Raw genomic sequence first — 20,524 nt, 5'->3', positions numbered from 1 at the left:
CCGAGCTCTGACGTAATAGGAGCGCGACGGCGAACAGCAGGACCGGCGGAGAGGGGTGCTCTGTTGGAGGCAGCGCATCGCGCCCTTGTTCCCGTCCCGCTGCCCCGCGCTCCCCGGGGGCCGCCCTTCGGAAGCGCCTGGGCCTGTGGCCGCCGGAGTCAGAAGGGCGGTGGCGCGGCGAGCCATGGGGTGTGGGGGCGTCGCGTGCTGACGGTAGCGGCGCGGTCGTTCCCGGGGGCCGCGGTTGCTGCCGCTTCATGACTCCCACCGGCCGGGGAGAACGGCTTCGGGACATCAGCTAGCGCGGGTGTCCGCGGGTGGCGGCGAGCAGCAAAGGCGAGTCTGCCTTTGTCTCTAACGCTGGGTCCAGCAGTGCAGAGGCGTCAGCGCTAAATTCCCAGGGGCTGGAAGGGTCCCAGGCTGTGTTTCCTACCTTGCTGCTTTTTACTGTTGTTATTTATATATATTATATATATGTTTGGTTGGGTTTTTTTTTTCTGTGTGGCTGAAGACTCCTTAATCTTTGGACTGGATTTTTTTTTTCCCCCGTCTACATTTAAATTTTTGTATTGAATGAACTGATCAAGATGGATAAGAAATCATTTGAAACCGTGCTGGATGAAATTAGAAAGGTAACTTCTCGTTTTGCATGTTAGGTTAGCCATTTAAAGGTAGAATGTGCCTCTGGATAAACACCAGGTCACATGTTTGTGTTCTCTAATAATCGCTTCAGGATGCAATAAAGACTAAGTTTCATCTCGGTATGAAGACCTTTAGCCCTGTGCTGCTGGTGTATCCTGGTGTTTGTGTATCAGGTGTAGCAGTGTAAAGCTGCTATGAAAGTGTGTTCTCTTTGAAATGGTTTGATTTTTCTTAGAAAACGAAGATTGAAAGTCCAGGCTGCTACCACTGAGTTAACATGTACTTGGAGAACACTCATTTAAAGCAAGCACTTGAATAAGTTTATCACAACGTTTACACTAGATGAGGAAGAAAAGCAAAAATAGCCAAGTATTGTATTTGGGGTAGGGGCTGCGTTTGCTTGGCCTGCCTGGAGATGGGGACTTACGGTGTGAGTTGTCCACCTTCTGTAGGACGGTTTAAGAGATACAACACACAAATGTGACATGACAGTTTCAATTTCAAAGCTGCACTCTGCTGTTTTTGTTCAAGGCCACATCTCCCACAGCTCAGGAGTGTCTGCACACCTTTATCCAGGATACAAAATCCCAGGTTTTGCTGGGTGCCCTGGACTGTGCTTGCACCTCTGTTAAAAACTCACTGAACAAAATACAGGCTAATCGTGGGAAGGAGGGTTACAAACCTTGACTTCCTGGTGTCTGGCAGGTCTCTCATTTCTGCAGAGAGGCTTGCATTTAGCAGGAAAGCTACAGGTTGGTGATTGGGGTAGTTCCTCAAATACTGAAAGTGGAAGAGGAGTTGGAAAAAAATCACCTGTGAGATTAATGGTTCCTGTCTTGAATGGGAAGTACAAACCTGACATAACATGTTTTGCTGTTGCACAGAGGTGGTTCAGGTGTCACAGTGGATCAGTTATGTATCCTGATAGAGCTATCTTGGTATGAAAATGAAGGGCTTGTTTTGGAGAAGATTGCCTTATGGCAGAAAAGGAATACTTAGGTTTTTTGTAATAGGTGGTTTTTGTTACGATGGGTTGTCTAAGAAAGGGCGTTTCCTTTATTTGGACTTGGATGTTACAGAGTTGGGTTTCAGTTCAGCTTCTCTTCAGTATTAGATGCAGTGATGGCTACAGTTATAGTACTATTATTTTGGAGCATGCTGAATTATAAACCACTGTTCATAAAAGCCCCAGGGATGAGTGTTATCACAACCGCACTTACTAGCATTTTTTGTAAAAGATCATGGTCATAAATTCTCCTTTATAAAACAGGTCTTTTCTGTGCTGTGTAATCAGCTAAAAACGTGACTGCCTAAGAGATTTGATGGTGTGGACTTCCATAGAACCATAGAATGGCTTGGGTTTGAAGGGACCCTAAAGATCTCACCTAGTTTCACCCCCTCTTCCCCCGCCATGCGCAGGGACACCTTTTACTAGACCAAGTTGCTCAAGGCCCTGTCCAGACTGAACAACGGTTTGAACAAGAACACTTCCAGGGATGAGGCAGCCACAGCTTCTTTGGGCAACCTGTTCCAGTGCCTCACCCCCCTCACGGTGACTAAGAATTTTAATTAAAAGTCTGCAGGGAAAAATCAAGAAACAACCTGTGCATGAGTACTTTGAGAATTGATGCTGGGAGTAATGTTTCAGATATTACTGCGGCAGTGCAGCCTTTCAGAATATGCTCTGTGGTTACTAAAGACTTCGAACAAAAAGGTTTAATGAGTAATTTTAGTCAGTTATGTTTCCTGTATGCTGTCTGCCTGTTTTCCTGTAAGCCTGACTTACTGTTGCTCTAAGGATCAGTGCTGTGCTGCGTTAGTAATAGCTGTGCTGTTGCAGTGCTCATTTTCCAAATGCTTATTTTGTGTCTTTGTTGCTAGGTCTTTATTTCTAGGTCTGTGGTATAACCTTCTTTATTATGTGATTCATAAGTCAGTTGTGTTGGTGTATTCTGTTTTCAGTCCTACAGTTAGCAGGAACAATTATTTAAATGCCTTAAAGTGTAGTTTAGTTCCACCTTACTCCATATATATATATTTACAGTTATTAACAGAATCAGTGTGTTTGTTGTTTTTGGGGGGGCTTTTTGTTTCTTTATCCATAAATATACATATCAGTGCTTTCTGTTTGTGTTCTTATTATAAAATCATTCAGTTCTTGATTTAAGGTGGAAGAGTAATACTTGTTTTGGTAAAGAAATTGCTATGTAACGTATTAGGCTTTTTTTTTTTCTCCCAAAGTATGGGAAGAGAAGGAAGGGAGAGAATTAAAAAACAGTACGAAGCAAGAAGTTCGGTGTGTCTGGTAGTGTTGGTCTCTTAATGAGGTATGGAAGAGAAAGGGGTTGTCTCAAACAGGATGCAAGTGGCTTTCTGTGCACCTGTGCTGCTCACAGTCAGGTTGCAGTGGTGGAGAACTTCACATCTATCAGTCTGGAGGCACAAGAACAACAAAAGAAAGATTAGGGGTAGATTTTAGAGCTATTGGGAAGAAGATAGTATTTGTGTGTGAGTGAAGCTGGAGGTGATTTCAGAACAAGCATGAGAGCTACCAATAGATGGGGGCCTGGGAAACTGGGGAAGAAAGGTGTTTGCAGAAGGTTGGGGCAGAATCCAACTGTCTTGTATCGGTGAGCTGAGTATGAGAAGAGGGAGGAAGCTCTATTAGAGGTTATCAAGAAAAGTGGCCACTAAGTCAAAAAATGGTGGCCAGTACTGCATTAAACTACTCTGCCTCCTTTGTTTTGATGATATTGTACTAAAGTTTGAACTATGGGAAGGTAGTGATATGACAACATCAACTTCTGCAATAAGCTTTGTTGCATGTTTAATTCTTGATATGCAGTCTTCATAAATTCATGGAAGTAGGATGCTTTGCTAATTATCTTCCAAGGAGCATACAAAGATATTGTATGAATAATAATCTGTATTATCTTGTTTAATGTAAAGTTGATGTAAATCTTTGAGGAAGAGTGATTATGATGTTCCCTTAGTGTAGTTTTAAACAAAAAAAAAAGAAAAATAAAATATTTTTTTACAGTAAATGATATCTCTGCTTTTCATTGTTCTCTGCTTTTCATTGTTCTCTTGGTTATCTAAAGAGTATACTGTTACTTGGTATTATTGCAGTGTAATTGATATCACTTTATACGGCCAGGCTTTTTTAGATTAATAGGTTGGTCTAGGAGATGATTGTTCTATAATTATAATTTTTGACGGACTAATTGTACATCTTTTTCTTTCTGTATCTTCTAGGCTGTGCTGACTGAGTATAAATTAAAAGCTATTGAATATGTTCATGGATACTTTTCTAGTGAACAGGTAAAAGCCAACGCTGTCATGGGTTTAATGGGAGCTATTGTTTTTGTGTATTCAGAAGTATAGAAAGACAGGGTCTCCACTCACACTGAGGCTGATTATATTAGCTTTTTTATTAACTGAGAAGATTTAATTCTTCCATTATTATATCAGCATTGAACTGCTAAAAATAGTTCCAAGTTAGTTCGTTACCATATTATTATGTTCTCATTCTTTCTGTGTGGGGAAAACTGGACATATTTATCATAATGGAATGTAGGATTATTTTGCATGTATTTTCTAAACTGGCACATAGTAATAAATAGCCAGTTTATTTTGATACTTACAGCTTTTTTTCCTTGTTTCTTTTTTATTTTTTTTATTTGTTTTGTTGGGGTTTTGTGTGTGTATGTATGTATATTTGGTGAAGATACTGTGTAAGATATTGGGAGTTTAGAAGCTTTTTCAGAAATACACTTTTTATTCTTATTATTAATAATAATAATATTCTAATACCTTGGCAATTGCTGTGCATATATACAAATATATAGAGAAGAGTAAGTATCTATTTTGAATATTACCATATAAAAGGTATCTCTCATAACATAGTATTTTTAAGTGCTTACTTATAAAGGCACCTTATAAATAAAACCAACTTCAGATGCTGATAGGCACTGATAGTCAAACATCACAGAAAGATGTTTTTTAGCAGTATACCACTATACACCAAAAATGAAAAGATACTATTAGCATAATTTTTTACTATATATAAAAGATTAATTGAAGACTTTTCTGTTGCAGGTTGTTGAGTTACTGAGATACTTTTCCTGGGCTGAACCACAGCTTAAGGCAATAAAAGCTTTACAACATGTAAGTTTTTGTGACATAATCTTGTGGAGTAAATTTGCCCACTTAATCTCGTTTTAGTTTTGTGATTTCTACGTTTGCAACTGCTGGCTCAGTCTGCCGTTATCTTCAAAGTTTCCTTTTCATCTCTTTCTTTTTCAGTAGTGTCAAAATACAAAACTTCATACTTTTAACCAGGGAATCTTTGCTGACTAAAATCTTTAACCAGGGAATCTTTACTTTCCTGTGTTTCACAAGAATAGATGTAGCCCTTTGTAACTATTGTTAACTTCTGAATTTCTTTACTTTTGGCAAGTGCCTTTTGGAGTTTTGAAGTTAGCATGCAAAGTTATCAATGGGAAGGAGATGCTTACTGAATAAATGTTTACTTAAATATATTATTTAAAGCTGTTACTGAGTTGCATTCTGAGTTTAAAATAATTGTACTGCCTTATTTTATATACACTTTTTTTTTTTTCTTGCTTACTTGTCAGAAAATAGTGGCAGTTCCGGCATCGAAAATGGTTAATATTCTCAACTGCTTCACATTCAGTAAAGATAAACTTATTGCCCTTGAAATCTTAGCTTCGTAAGTATCTGTCATGCTGTATTTCCTTAGCTTGTATTGTTTTTACTGGTGTTTGAGTATATAAAACTTAAGGTACTTCTAGAAGGAAACACTGTGATGTCAGGTAAGGTAAAGCACAAATCCATTATTGACAGGGCTATAAAAAGAAGACTTAGAAGTAGGCATTGTGGAAAACTGCATAGTTCATCCAAGTCTTGAGCATGCTGCTATGTGGGCTTCTGCCTGCTGGAAAAACTATTTTGCTAATGTTTTACAGCGGCTTCAGATCTTGTAGAGAGTGAAGGAGGGCCTTAAGCTTATTTCTGCTCACTGAAATGTAAGAGGCTTGAGACCAGAGTATTCTGGGAATTGACAGTTGCACTTTTGAAAAGCCCTCTAAATATTAGCTATGTAAAAATGAGTTAAGTGAATCATTCTCTTAAATTAAAAAATTTCACTTACAGATCTATAGAAGCTGTATAGATATCCTGTATTTATATTTACAAAGGTTGTTGGGTTATTTTGCTGAACACAGCTAATTTAAAGAATCTACCTTTTACATATGTTTATATTGGAACTCTTCCTGCTCTAAGGGATTTGTTATATGTAATGCTGTTCTGTTTGAGGTTGGGGATTTTTGTTTGGGTTTTTTTTTTTTTTGCATTAAGTATTCTGCCTTGCCTGTGAATGCTATATATATACCATCAGCCTGAACATTTTGGGATACGTAAGTTCATTACATAGATACAATAAAACGGATAAGGAGGATGTAGACATGATCTTGCTTCTGGTGTTGATCTTTTAGAAGCTGTATGAATGCTCCTACTCTAAGACCAAAACAAAACAGAGTAGCCTAAAGGAAGTTCAGTGGTTCATTGAACTAACCTGTTTTGCTTCTTGAAATGAGATTGGAACTCATAGACTTATTTAGTTGCTATACCTCAGATGGTGTGAGCAGAAGGTGTGGTAACTTCTTTAACTGTTGAATTTCTACAGTGCAAGGGCATAATAAGAGAGTCATGTTAGGGAATTCCTAACCCAAATCTATGTACTGCTTACTTTGCTAATCAAAACTAGAGAACAAAGCTCATCATTCACTCACATTTTAATACTACTCTTTGAGGTGGTTGTCATCTCTTTGTTCAACATTCCGCTGATTCCAATTCTTCTAATACCGTCCTTTGAGAAGTCTCCTTTCTGGACCTGTATTGTATTTCAAGTAGTTTGGATGGGGCATGTAATGTTTGACAGCAGTAAAGGTTTTGAAATCAGGGTTTTGAAAAAGGCAGGTAGAATCAGGCACTTGCACATTTGGTTGTTCTCTTTAGTGTGTCTAGTGTTCTGGGGAGAGAAGCAAGGAGAAAGGAAGGGTACTTTTTTGAACTATGTATGTGAGGGGTTTCACTAACTCAGCAGGACATGGTGGGAATTGCCAGTATTTTATTCTTTTTCATTCTACAGTAAATAAGATGAAAATTTGTTTCTCTACTAATCTAGCAACAAACAGTGGCAAATGCAGTAGCTGCTGGTTTTCTGCTGTGCTGGGAGTTGTGTGCTGGTAGCAATTAAAGTTTTCCAACAAACTGTTGTGATGCAAAATTCACTTTGTCAACAGTATTTTTTTGCCATAAAGTTTAGCTGTTGTTGTCTGATGTTCCATATTGACACTCAGTTCTAATACCATGCCTTACTTACAGGTATGAAGCCCATATTTAAGACTGGGATTTTTACTTTGATATTAATAGTAATATTACGATCTTAACTAATTACGTTTTTTTTTAATATAGGTTAGTACCAGCTGAATAAGTGTTGATTGCTTTTCAGTAGTCCATTATTTCTGTCAAGTGTAGGAAGTGGCAATAATTGTCAGTGTTTTCATTTATAGCAACATTGTTGATGCTCAGAATTACCGCCTTATTGAAGATCTGTTCAGAATTAACATGTCAGAGAAGAAAAGATGCAGAAGAATTCTTGAACAGGTAGTCATGATACTCCAGTATCCTTGATTCTCTCAAATATGATATTGTTTCCATCCATATAGTCATTGCGGGGTCAGGACTTTCCATGAGGACTGCTGGGAGCTGCTGGTGGAAGACCAGCTGAAAGGAGGAGCTGCAAAAAGACAATTGGAGCTATCTCATACATGTGCAAAAAAAGGAGTTTCTGTTAAGCATTAGGATCATATGGAAAAAGGGGCACAGAACTACAACCAGTGCTGAAGGAAAAAGTCCACGTTAGTTTTAGAGAACACCAAGTACTTAACCACAAGTCCAGCAGAATCAGAGATAGCCCAAGTACATTTGCTCAAAACAAAGGGGACTTTAGCAGAACCTTACACTATTTGGGAAGAAGATTTGAGACAAAGCTTTGAATTGTTCCATATAGGTTGTTTCATTTTGTCTCAATGTCATGAAATAGTAATTAGTTTCTTTAAAGCATTGAATGTGACAGGAAATAATGTCCTTTCTTGATTATTTTGCAGGCTTCAAAAACGGGTTGTAAGGCTCCTCATGCTATGATATCATCCTGTGGCATGATTCCAGGCAACCCTTATCCCAAGGGCAAACCAAGCCGCATAAATGGAATTTTCCCAGTAAGCATGATCCTCTGTTTTTGCTTTAGGATTCATTACAGTACAACCAAAACCAGGATTAATGTAGGTGGAAGGAGGAGTGGAATCAAAAGCAATGTTGTTGGGTATTTTTATTACCACATTCCACATTTATAGGAACTTGTTATTTTTATTTATCCATTCTTTCTATGCTGCTTCATGTAAAGGTTATAGCATAAATAAGACATCGTTCATACAAAGAAAACATTGTAAACTGTAGTAATATTTAGCAGAATCAGGAGAAGTGTGAAGAGCCTTACTGGTAGGTTGATAAGATGACCTGATATGGTCACTTACAGTACTGCTACTAATCTTAGCATAGTTTTTAAACAACCATGTTAAGTATTTCCTGTGAACCCTTAAGGGACTGCAAAATGCTAGTTACCATGTCCACAAGTCAAACTGCATAGTTCTATGTCAGAAACATGGACTGCTTGATATGCATCTCTTCTTAAAAGATCAGTGTTATAAACCAAGCTATTGAAATGCTCTTACCATTTTACAACCCTAGAAGACAGTTTCTTTTCCATAACAAAAGTGATTAAGTACCAGTTTCAGAATATTCAGAAACTCAATAGAAAAAAAAATATCAAATATGGCAGAAGTCCTGTAATTAAGATTTACTTCTGAATTAATACTTAATTGTTTAATTTTCTTTTGTTTCAGGGAACCCCTATCAAAAAGGACACAGAAGAGTATATTAATGAAGGAAAGGGAATAGCAGCCCGTATACTTGGACCATCCAAACCAGTATGTCTAATAAATGAATAAATTAATTAAACTTTAAGAGGAAAGGGGGGGAGGGGAAATAAACACCAATTATTTCGGTTAGGCTTTGATATAAAATGCTGTTATGTGGCAAGACTGTAGAGCAGCAATTTAAACAAGGCTAATCTTAGCTGATAAATATCTATGACCTAGTATCTTTTTATTTATCCTGAAAAGAAGCTTTAGTTTATGTCAGTGAATTCTCTAATGGATACAATGTGTGTGCATTTAAAAGCAGAATTTAAATTACAGTAGTAGAAGAGAAAACTAAAAGCATTTTTAGTAGTCCATCGTGAGCTAGTGGTAGTTTTAGATACAAATATATGCAACTTTTTAAACTCTAGGGGTTTCCCACATGAGCCTTAAAAAATGCCTGCATCTTGGAAACCTGAATCACAGCAGTGCCTTAAGGGGTTCTTGTTTCTTAACAAGACAGCTGATCTGTATTTCAAAATCTTTAAGTATGTGGGAAAAACTTTCAGTGAACTTGTTTTCACTTTTTTTGTTGGATGTTTCCCACTAAGCTGTATTATTTTAAAGGAATAGGTGTCATAAGTCTTGGTTAGTTTTAAATGTGCTAAATCTTTAAAGTGAGAAGTCAGTCCAAGACTGCAGATTGTGAGTATTACAAGGCAGGAAGAAGTTCCTTTGCTGTTCATTATTATATTAAAACCTAAAGGTATACTGATGATATTTGTTTCATTCTTTTCATTAAGACTGAAATATTTGCAGTTACTATGGATATTATGAAGAAATTTGATATAAAATCTTTTTCCAATGAAGAAAAGATGCCATTTCTGCTTGTAGTAGTATCTGAATGTTAGCTTTTTGTCTGAGAAACATTAGGTAATGCTTTCACTATTGTTTCTTCCTTTTTTTTTTGTTTTTTTTATGTAGGCTCCATCAACCTACAATCCTCACAAACCAGTTCCATACCCCATCCCACCATGTCGGCCACATGCCACAATTGCACCAAGTAAGGCTTCTATGTGTTTTAGCTTGATGGTTTTGTTTCATCTACTTGCCTTTTAAGTAATGTGTCAAACGTCAGTTTCTCTGACTGTGATCATACCTGAAATTAAGCTCCCTAAATGTACTCTGCATACTTCTTCCTGTCACGACTGCAGGTTTTATAGAAAGAGGAATATATAACATCTTTTCCAACATCCACATAAGGAAAATTCAGAATCCTGTTTGTATGACTAAATATGTCTTTTACAGGAGGCATTGTGCATATTAGACAAGACAAGGACTGTGTCTTTGTTGTAATGTTTGACCAAGCTTTGAACTTTAGCTTGACAGGCCTTGTTGCTGTTGTACCAAACTGAGGGTGGTCAGACACAGTTCTGGATTAGGTGGAAATAAGTAGGAGCTTCCTGAAGGACAGTAATCTGCTTCTCAGTTAAGGGGTAATTTCTTTCTCAGTTGCCTTCAGCATTACAGTGTCTCCATCACAATGGAGAGAAAAGTTTCCTAAAAGAAATGTTCAGGTATGCAAATTTAAATTGCCTTTTCCTGTGTTTGATCTGGCTATTCCTAGCCCTGTACCTTAGGGAAGATTGGGTCTTTCTTCAGAAACTCTTCTCTCTTTCCCTTGTGCATCAGTTTTTTGATTCCAGGTATTTTTGGAAGTGAGCAAGGCAATGGTCAGTTCTGTGGAGACAAAGGTTGGAGTACTTACATAGTCAGACTCTGGTCTTTTTAACCAGCTGCTGAAAGCTTTTCCTAATCTTGCAATTCAGTACTGCAAAACGAGGAGTGCTCTGGTTAGGAAGTTTGCTTTTCATTGATGTTAGAGATTTCAGGAAGTTTTTAAGGTATTTGATAAGAAAATGTGCTAGAGCTCTTGGCATGCATGTAGAAGGCGAGTCATCTAACCAACTAGATGTCTGCAAGTCTCTCTATAGTCAGTTTGGAAAAATGGGTGCTACTAGTGTCTAAAGTAAGTATGATGATTTGTACCCTACAGATGACTTGGTCCCGGGGAAGTGTACAGGAAATTGCAGACTAGCTCAAATTTATGTTAAATAAATCCTATCCAAAGTAAGTTAGGCACAAAATTTGCCCTGTGACTGGATGTGTTATTACATTTTAGGATATGAAGTGGCTTTTGATGTTTTGGGTGTTACCAGACTGCAACATATTTTCTTAAAAGAAACCTTGAGGCCACAGAACTCAGAACTGATGATATATTGATATATAATAAATGTGTTTACTGAGATTGCAGAATCTGACCTGAAACTGTTGAATGTGATTGTTTTCAAGCAATGGTCAGAATGATGTTCTGTTTTCTGACTCTTAGTGTGTTGGTTTAACATTTCCTTCCTGGATGACACAGTGATTGTTAGTTTACCGGTTTTCAGCCAAGAGTTGTCAGGCAAGAAATCTTATAATTAACCTGGACTATTATGAAACTGTGAAATCAGAAGCACTTAAAGTATTGCTCAAGTACTACCTTTTCCTCATGAAACAGAAATTCAAGTACAATATTTTACATGTATTTTACATTAAAATGACTTGCTAGTCCATTTGAATTTCTTAGCAGTTAAAGAAATATTCAAGAATGATAGACTAAGTATTTGAGATGGGACATTTTTCTCTAAAATTTCTGACTTTAGTGTTGGAGGGCCAGACATGGTGTGTGTTTGGTTTTTTGTTTGGCTTTAATGTTAAAGGATGAGTTGCAACAGCCTTTAAGCCAGAAACAGAAAAAGAGCAGATGATGCAGCAGACACACTGAATCACTCCTCCCTTTTGAGTTTTTCAAGCAAAAAGGATTTGAAAGCAATTGAAACCTGACTTTTTCAGTCTTTTTCAAGAGCACTGCCCTTATTAAAATTTGGATCATAATGCAGGTCATTCAGACAGACATGTGCAAAAGCCAGCATCCAGCATGTGATGCTGGTATAGCTTTTTGGTGAAGGAATGTCTTACAATCTTGAAAATATTGTTTTAAAGGAAAAGACACTTTCTGGTTCATTTAGATATGGATCCTTCTGATGACTGAGATGTGAATTGCGTTTGATATTTTAGGTGCTTACAACAATGCTGGATTAGTTCCAATGGCTAATGTCATAGCTCCAGGCTTACCAGCTCCTCAGCCATACACTGCTAATCAGGTGGTATCAGGTAAAGTATGCATACCTTTAAAAATGTTGATGATATTTTTTTTCTAATTCATTGTTGTGAGTGGATCATACACTGCTGGAGTTCTGTTTGCTTTTAAATAACAAGCTGTTGTTCTCTGTTTAGAAAATGAGGACCTTTCTAGCCAGGCAAAACCTTCCCAAAATCAAGGTAAATTGCAAATCCACATGGGGATGTTTATGTTGATTTTATCTTTGTCATTTGTTCAGATAATGTAAACAGCTTGTTTGTTTGATGGGATTTCCATAATCCTCTGAGTATTTAATTACTGGTGGAATAGGATCCTTTGAGAGTGGAGAAATAAAATCATCTTGGGCATTTGGCACTTAGAAGCATTGAAGCATTAAAATTAAGCTTTCTGTGTTACCTCATTAAAGTTTTATATTCTTCAGCATATAGCCTGTAAGAAATAATGTAAAATAAACTAAATCAAAATAAGCTTTACCATGTAATGCACTGAAACACTTCATCAATTATCTTTGCAGTTGTTAAAACTCAGGACATTATTTAAAAACTCATTCATGTTTTCATTTCATATATTAGTTTCAGTGGCAAGTTAGGAATATGAGAAGGACAGATTCTTTATGGTTTGTTGAAATACATGTGTAGAATGTCTTATCCTGGACTGTTCAACTAAGTCCACCTGCACTTCTGTCTTACCCTTTAAAATCCAATAGTTTCTGTGGAAGAGAGACTCATGCTTTTTTGGTTGTTATTTTTTTAGAGGTTGTTTGTTGTTGGCTTTTTTTGTCTCTTATTTGTGTGGTTCTTTGTATGCTTTGTACACTTAGTGCAAATCATAATAAATCCCATTATGAACTATTTATTTAAAGGCTTTGATAATACTTTGTTAGATTGGACAAATAGAAACTGAGTATCTGCTATTGAGTCAGGCATATTAACAAATACCTAAAATGGATTAAATGGCTGTGATAAGTTTATCTTCTGTAAATGCTTATAGGCAAATATATATATGTTTTGTCTTTTCTTCTCTATGCCCAGGGAAGGTCCTACTGATATGTTGCTACTTCAGAGAATCCCTTTATTCATATATACCCCTTTAAGTGTACATATGTTTACGGTATAGTTTGTACAGCTAAATGAATATAGTGTAAGGAATAAAACCATCACTTAGGAGGAGAAATTCAGTAACAGCTCTGAGTTCTATTGCAGATGTATTTCTCTGGTGATTATCTTAACTGTGATCTCTAGGAGAGTCTTCAGCTTGGAAACAGGATGAGGAAAGAACAGAATCCAGAGCTGATCAATTGGTTTAGGGTTTTGGAAAGTAATGTGTAAAAAGAAGTAGTTTGCAAACTTACTAGTTTTAGATTTTCAAGATACATAAAACAGGAGTTTGTCATGAGCTTAAAGATTCCATTTTTGTGTGTGTGTGTGCAGATATAGAATTTGGGCAAGAAAGGAATCTAAGCTGTTACAGAGTTGAGGGTGATGAGTTTGGTTGGGTCAGTGATTTGCTTACTGTTGAGCAGATTATTCGAAAAGTAAAACAAAGCATGAGGGTTGTTTGAGATGAATTATTAATTTACACATGCATATTCCATAGGAAAATAGAGAGAGGCATATCTAGGCTCTTGACAGTGTTCATAAGTGTAGCTTTCCATTAACCTCCATATCCCCATTTGCAGACTGTCTGACTGTTTTTCTCCAGCTTGTCTGATGCCTCTAACTTACTTTTTGTAGGGTTGATATATGCTGATATTCCTAGTGGCAGGTGCTTGCCTCGATTACAGACACCTGACTAAGGACTTACAGAAATATTTCTTGATAAGGTCAAGTGCCAATGTTAGTTTAATATTTGTAGCGTGATACATGAATTTAAAAGTGTACCTTCTTAAGAGTCTAAATCTGAAGGAAACACAGTGAAGAGAATGACCTGATTTTGAAGGAAAGAAAAATACCAGCACCTGAAATCAGCTTTCTTCAGCTGTTGACTAAACTTCTCTGAAATAACAATACATTGAATTAACTGTTTCTGAAGGAAATTCTGACCTTCAGTGAGAGTCGATGCAGAGGAGCCCAGGTGATTTGATACTTGTGGAATATTAGATCTGTTTTGGGTACTGCCAGATGTTAGGGACCAGAGGGAGGGTGTTTACCTGTGTCACTTAGACACTCTTACAAGTGTCTTAACTGTCTTGCATGAGGTCATGAAGAGGTAGTAGATGTCACAAAGTGTTTTGAAGCGCAGTGGTAGCCTAAGTGCTGTACAACTTGTGTGATGTGTTTGTACGTACCTTTTTGTTGTGTTTTCGTAGGCTCCCGTGTTCATTATTCATAAGCAGACATTGTTAGCTATTGCCTGTGTATCATATTTTGAAATGCTATATAATATGTTTGTGTTGATTTCAAGTATTTCTGAAGTTTCAAGTATTCTTAACAGTTTTGTTTCTTTGCAGCTTTTTCTGCACAAGCGAATCAGCTCTTTACTCCTCATGGTTCTAACCCTTCAACACCTGCTGCTACTCCAGTCCCTACCCCATCACCTGTCAAGGCAATAAGCCATCCGTTAGCACCCGCAACTCCACTCATCTCTGGGATGAACATGTCTACCCCTGTCCTTCCTGTTTTCCCAGGACAGATCTCCTCTTCCATCCATACATCTCAGCCATCCACCTCAACCCCTACTGTCATCAGATCCCTTTCATTGCCTGGTGTTCCTGTCACATCTGTTCACAATGCAACCTCTACCCCTATTCCTGCAGTTTTTTCTGGGCTGGCTTCTATACCCACTGCTACACCAGCTCCGCAAGGTTCTTCCACACCGTGCACTACACCTGCACCTAGTGAAGCTTTCGCATCTGCTACTGCACCATTTGCTGGCCTCCCATTGTCTGCAACCTCTTCAATTGCTTCTGCTAATAATCCTGCTTCATTGTCATCAGTATTTGCAGGCCTCCCTTTGTCTTTGCCACCCAATGCCCAAGGGATTTCAAATCCTGTTCCATCCACAATTGCTAATTCTCCTGCCACTACCATTCCTGGTTCGCTTAGCTTGCCTAACCCAATTTTGTCTGTCTTAAAGGGATTTCTGACATCAAATGACACTTCATTAATTAATTCATCTGCTTTACCTTCTGCTATGACAAGTGAACTTGCTTCTTTATCTGCTCTTGCTAATCAGAGCTCTGACCCTCCCACTTCCTCTGTCAAATGTTACACCCCATCAGCCACCCCCACTTCACAGCGTTCTTCCACACCCGGGCTGGCCATTTTTCCAGGTCTTCCATCCCCATCTGTAACCAATTCCAGTTCCACTCCTCCAGCATTGTCTGCACAGTCACCTTTAACCACTTCACCATCGATTATGCCAGTCAACTGTGGCTCATCAGCCTCCCTCTTGCATGGCGCAAGCCCTGCTAATCCTGATCAGCAGCCCTCAGCAGCCACAGCTGCCACAAGTATCCCAGTTATGGTCAAAACAGAGCCCATAAGTCCTACCCTCTCAGCCTTCAAAGGTCCTTCTCATTCGGCCAGCCCTTCTCATGGCACTATAGGACTGTCAGCACTTGGGCGTGCATACACCTCAGCAGCTTCAGTGCCAGTCAGTTTACCCAGTTCCCTGAATCCAGTGCTATCAGGTCTCTCTTCTTTGAGTGCTCCTCTAAACAGTTCCAGTTCTCTGTCTTCCATTTCCCTTGCCTCACATGGCTCCTCTGCTCCCATTGCCCCTGTGTTCAATGGACTTCCTCCTTTTACATCTCTAACCAGTAACTTTGCTTTTACTGGTAATCCAGCACTTACGCCACCCGTCACTCTCCCAGGGTCTTTGTTAGCTACTCCGTCTACAACTGCCTCAGCTGTGTCTGCCCCTCATGTGAGTTCCACTGCCGCAGTACTCTCAGAACTTGCTGCCTCAGCAACAGTCTCTGCTCCACCCTTCTCGCTTAACTTGTCCAGTGCCGTCCCTTCCCTTTTTTCTGTTGCTCAGGGACCTCTGGGATCATCAAACCCATCCTTTCCTGGTTTTCCTGTCTCTAACACACCCTCTGTCACTCCTGCTCTCCCTTCTTTCCCTGGCCTCCAGGCATCTTCTGCAGTAGCAGCAGTTGCACCATTGCCGGCAGCTGCCACAGCCCCATCTCCGGCTCCGGTCCTGCCAGGGTTTGCCTCGGCCTTTAGCTCAAACTTCAACTCTGCACTTGTTGCACAGGCTGGGTATGTTTCTGTTTCTGAAGGAGGTCATAATCATTTCTTTTTCTCTTGAGCACACCACCAATTTTACCTTAGACATAGACATTATTTTCACTCGTAGTAAATAATTACAGTCAATTTTTAAGCAAGTTCACCAATAGTTTTCCACCTGTCGTTAGAAACTGAGAGCATAATTACAATGTAGGCTGTCCTCAGTAGTCCCTGTTGCAACAGACTAATCCATTGAGGTGCTGAGTGATTTCATTTCTCAGATAAAGATACTTGGCACCTCCTAGGTTTTTACAAGAGTGGGTTCCACGTGGGCATCTGTTGACATATTCAGGTAATAGCAGACAATATCTCAGATGATCCTATGTTTTGAGGAACTATTCAGCATTAATTTTTGTCTGAAGATTTTTTTGTGTGCAAATTGTAGGCACAGTCAAGGTACAGAAATTTTTGAGTTCCCTTCTTAGGTGTGCTCTAGACAGTCTTGGTTTGTGCATGAATAATTTGTAGGTGGGTAGAGACTGGGTTTCTGTTTGGAAATTCTGGCCTTGATGAGGTTTAGAAAAGGAGGCACTTTTGACTGATACAGACACAAGCTTATAGAGAAAGTAGTCTAAGATAAAACATGATGCAGATGTTCCTAATAATAGCTGCATCTTGATATTCTTTCAGCTTGACTTCTGGACTGCAGACACCAGGAAATGCAGTTTTTCCTGGTCTTTTATCTCTCCCTGGTATCCCTGGCTTTCCCCAAAGTGCCGCACAGTCTTCCTTACAGGAACTGCAGCATAGTGCGGCTGCACAGTCAGCACTACTACAGGTAATGTGCCCATTTATTAAAGCTGTTTTGCTTCCAGTAATCATTTGAGCATGTACTTAAGCGTTAACTTCTTGGAATTAGTTTAAGTCAGAAAATGATTAAAACCCCCAACCTGTTTGAGAACTGATACAAGGATGATGATAAAGAACAACTCATATTAACTTCTTACCCAAGGATGATGTACAGTGCTTCTGGATGTTACAAGCAGGATTAAACCCATTTTGAAAACTTCGTAAAAGGAAAAAAAATGTAAAATGAAAAAACTTTGTAAAAGAAAAGGCATGCAAGTGAAATTTTTGTAGGTTTGCATTAAGTCTGATGAGCTGATCATGTAGTTGCAAAATTTGTGCTCGGTTCCAGTCTGACATTTTAATACTTAAAGATTTCTGTGGAAAACCACTTTGCTGTGAATTGCATGCCTCCCTACACATGCAGTCAGATTGTCATGAATTTGTGGCTACTGTGGTTGTACCTCTCTTGATAGTTCCCACAAATACAATTGTAATAATCTTGAGGTGGCTTTAGGTGGTGTGTAGTTTCATCATTTCTTGTCCATGTAAGAACTTGTTTCACTCTTCAACCTCCAAAGCTTAACTGAAACTATCATTAGAGTTTGTATTTAGATGTTTACTTTGCCTTTTATAAAAAATGGCCACTGTATGGATTAAAGAGTCTGGTAGGAAATTTGTCCTCTACAAAATACTAAAAGAGGCAGTTGAGCATCTTGAATTAATGTTTTCTCTCTTCTGTGATCCATCAATTCTATTTATTTATTTATTTATTTTAAATTGAACATGTGTCTAAGTACTGTTCAGTATGCAGAGTATTGTCAGGTATCTTTTGAGTATCAGGGGAAATAGATTGGGAAAAAAAAATCTTTGCCTAGACCACACTGCTTTTGTAGCTCAGGAATTGATTTATTCTGTAGAAATCAATGTATCCAGATTGCATTGAAGAAACATCAGTTTTCTTGTTCACAAGTTCCAGTCACTAAAATTAACAGCTATTCAAGCAGTGAATATAAAGTACAGAGTTGGTGAAATACCACAGCTCCTGATTAAGCTATGCCTTCCAGATCATCCAGTGTGCCCTTCAGTGGAACATAAATGCCATTAATGCTTTCTTCATGTTTTCTCTTAATCCAGTTTCTTTCCTCATTCTGTGGTATTTCAGCACAATTGTTGCTCTAAAGTTTAACATCTGCATATAGTGCATTGCTCATCTCTGTTCTTTGCATACCTGAGATTATACTCTGGTTTGGCTTGACTAGGACTGGTATTGTGCCTGAAATTTTGCTTAATTTCGATTTTTGTTTGTTTCTTTGTTTTTATCAATGCTGTTTCCTAACTTCTTCTCTTCCTTGAAGGCACATTCTGCTTCTGCTCTGGAGAACTATCCAACTCAGCCTGAAGGGTTTGCTAACTATCCATCAGCACCAGGAACACCATTTTCATTGCAGACAAGTCTACCCCAGAGTGGATGGCAATAAGATAACCACACATTTTAAAGACTGCAGTGGTTGCTTGACAGAGCCTGATCCTGTTCACTCTGGAAGCTGTCTCAACGTTAGTGGGAGCATGGTCTGAATTGGGGAAAGAGGGAGGGAAAACACAAGAGTAAAATGATTTCAGGAGGCTATGTCAGATGTCTTTGATTGCATTAAATTGATTCAGGGTCTGATCCTGTGAATTGCTGAGTATCATTGGCTCTTCTTGTAGCTTATGAGATGAATGTTTGGTGTTGTACAGGATCAGGAACATTCAAACAGATGCTTATGTAAATAGAACAAGTGGCTGTTAAGCTGAATGGGAGAACAAGTATACTTTATTAATAGTGTGTGTAAGCACCTATCCTGTTATGTTTTGTATGGTATATGTGGTTAATATAGAATGAGATCTAGACTGAAACTAGATTCTTAAAGATGTAGATGATCTTTCATCTAGATGCACACTTCTTGTGTGTGCATAGATCAAGGTCAGTTTATGGTTCTTTGGATTTTTTAATTCGTGTATGTGAGGATCTCCTGTTACCATCACCAGTATGTTAAGGAGAGGCTATATCGGGGGGGTGTGGAGATTTTCTTATGCTTCAAAATACTGTCATGGGCTTGCTGCTGAATTGAGTACTCCTTTGTCTGAATCTGAATAGGAGAGCTAGGAAATGATGCTGTACTGTATTTGGGTAGAAGTGTATTCTGTTTTACTGGAGTATGGTTTAGCTAGCTGAGAATATGTCTTTCCAAAGTACATCAAAACATTTTTATTTGCCTCAAAAATAAATGTTCCATAACATTCTCTCTGCTCCCACACCTCTCTATGAATTAAATAATTGTACTGCGGATAGGCCACCTATCCAGCACTTTTGACTGCAGACTTTTGTGAATGTTTACAGACATGGTTCAAGTTCTTCTCTCCCTTATACTCATAAATGAACTGGTTCTCTATGCTTTTTGGCTAAAACACACAACTCGATGGTGCTTAATTTATCCTGTGAATATAAGCGAGAGCAGAATTTGGACCATGGATTTTTTTAGTATTTTTCCTTGGAAAACGTATGTGATTTTAAAGGCATATAGCTAAATTAACTGTATTGGTTAGGAAGGGTTATGATGCAGCATATAGAAAGGTCTTGCTTTGTTAGTGAAATTCAGTTGTGCACTCTTCTAATAATGTTAGCACCTATGGCAGCGTGTAACACATTGAATATCATCTATTTAAGATAAACTCTTGTTCATGTTCTAGAGCCAATAGAAATGAATGATATTCAATCCTGTGGTTAAATTAAAATGTAGAGGATACTATACTGTAGAAAAGCTCTGCACCTAGAGTTTTACTTTTTTAAAGATTAATTCTGCTGGGAGTTGTTGCTAATGTATTTTCTTTCCAGATGTGAACAAACTTTTTTAGAACATTAATGGAAATTCCTGTACTGGTTTTTAACACATTTTTTTTAAATAAAAGTTTACAGTCATGGCGAAAAGGCTTTGTTCGCTATTTACGTAGTTGCCTAAAAGACAAATGAATAAACTTGGTTTTCCTAAGACACTTCCTAATGTTTGTTCTTCCTTATGCTGTTTCTTTCTGATGCAGGATTGTATATTGAATTATAAAATTGTTTTCCTAAAGACTGGCTATAGAAGCATATTTATGACATGTTCAGATAAAAAAAAATACTAGACAGTGTCCTCGATACTTTGTCAGTGATTTGGTATTCTTTCATTTTAATCATCAAATTTATATATTACTTTAAAGGTAAAAATGTATTGCACTTTGACTTTATTTTCTGAAGCCGGTTTAATTCTAGTGATTCTCCACTCTGAACTACTTTTAAAATCAGTGCCTTATATCTTGACTCCAGAAATCTGTGGAAAAAGAATCTCTACCATCATTTCCCTTTTCATTCTTTTCATGGCTTGTTCTTTCTAGATTTGTAGATAAATTGGAGAAGGAAGAAAAAAAAAGTATGTTCTTAAGGGCAAATTGGGTTTTGTCCCATAGATGTGAATGTAGAAGTCATTAAGCATTTTGTAACCTTACTGAGGTGCTGAGTTTGATCTTCAATTTGATTCCTGGTTTCCCCATCAAGCAATTGAAGTTTGAACTAATTCGCATCACTTTGTAGTCAAAAGCAAGTACCAGATACCAGCTGTTATACAGTGCTT

General features: G+C 38.1%; 1 protein-coding gene across 1 annotated transcript; it reads left to right on the top strand.

Moving 5' to 3' along the window:
* The first annotated feature begins 32 nt into the window (after window positions 1-32).
* Window positions 33-19,903, top strand: PROSER1 (proline and serine rich 1). The gene is made up of 13 exons (XM_005147636.3): window positions 33-632; window positions 3,898-3,963; window positions 4,741-4,809; window positions 5,280-5,374; window positions 7,239-7,332; window positions 7,836-7,946; window positions 8,631-8,714; window positions 9,630-9,708; window positions 11,766-11,861; window positions 11,985-12,029; window positions 14,300-16,058; window positions 16,716-16,863; window positions 18,230-19,903. The coding sequence occupies exons 1-13, from the start codon at window positions 588-590 to the stop codon at window positions 18,350-18,352; spliced, it is 2,814 nt and encodes a 937-aa protein (XP_005147693.2). The 5' UTR covers window positions 33-587; the 3' UTR covers window positions 18,353-19,903.
* Window positions 19,904-20,524: the final 621 nt, after the last annotated feature.

The sequence above is a fragment of the Melopsittacus undulatus genome, chromosome 2, assembly GCF_012275295.1.
Source record: "Melopsittacus undulatus isolate bMelUnd1 chromosome 2, bMelUnd1.mat.Z, whole genome shotgun sequence".
Taxonomy (NCBI): domain Eukaryota; kingdom Metazoa; phylum Chordata; class Aves; order Psittaciformes; family Psittaculidae; genus Melopsittacus; species Melopsittacus undulatus.
This window is presented reverse-complemented; position numbering and strand designations above follow the sequence as displayed.

Coding starts and splice junctions, on each gene's coding strand:
- PROSER1 (XM_005147636.3), top strand. CDS start 588: ATGGATAAGAAATCATTTGAAACCGTGCTGGATGAAATTAGAAAG. Junction 3,964..4,740: donor GATACTTTTCTAGTGAACAG/GTAAAAGCCAAC, acceptor TTTCTGTTGCAG/GTTGTTGAGTTACTGAGATA. Junction 8,715..9,629: donor TACTTGGACCATCCAAACCA/GTATGTCTAATA, acceptor TTTTTTATGTAG/GCTCCATCAACCTACAATCC.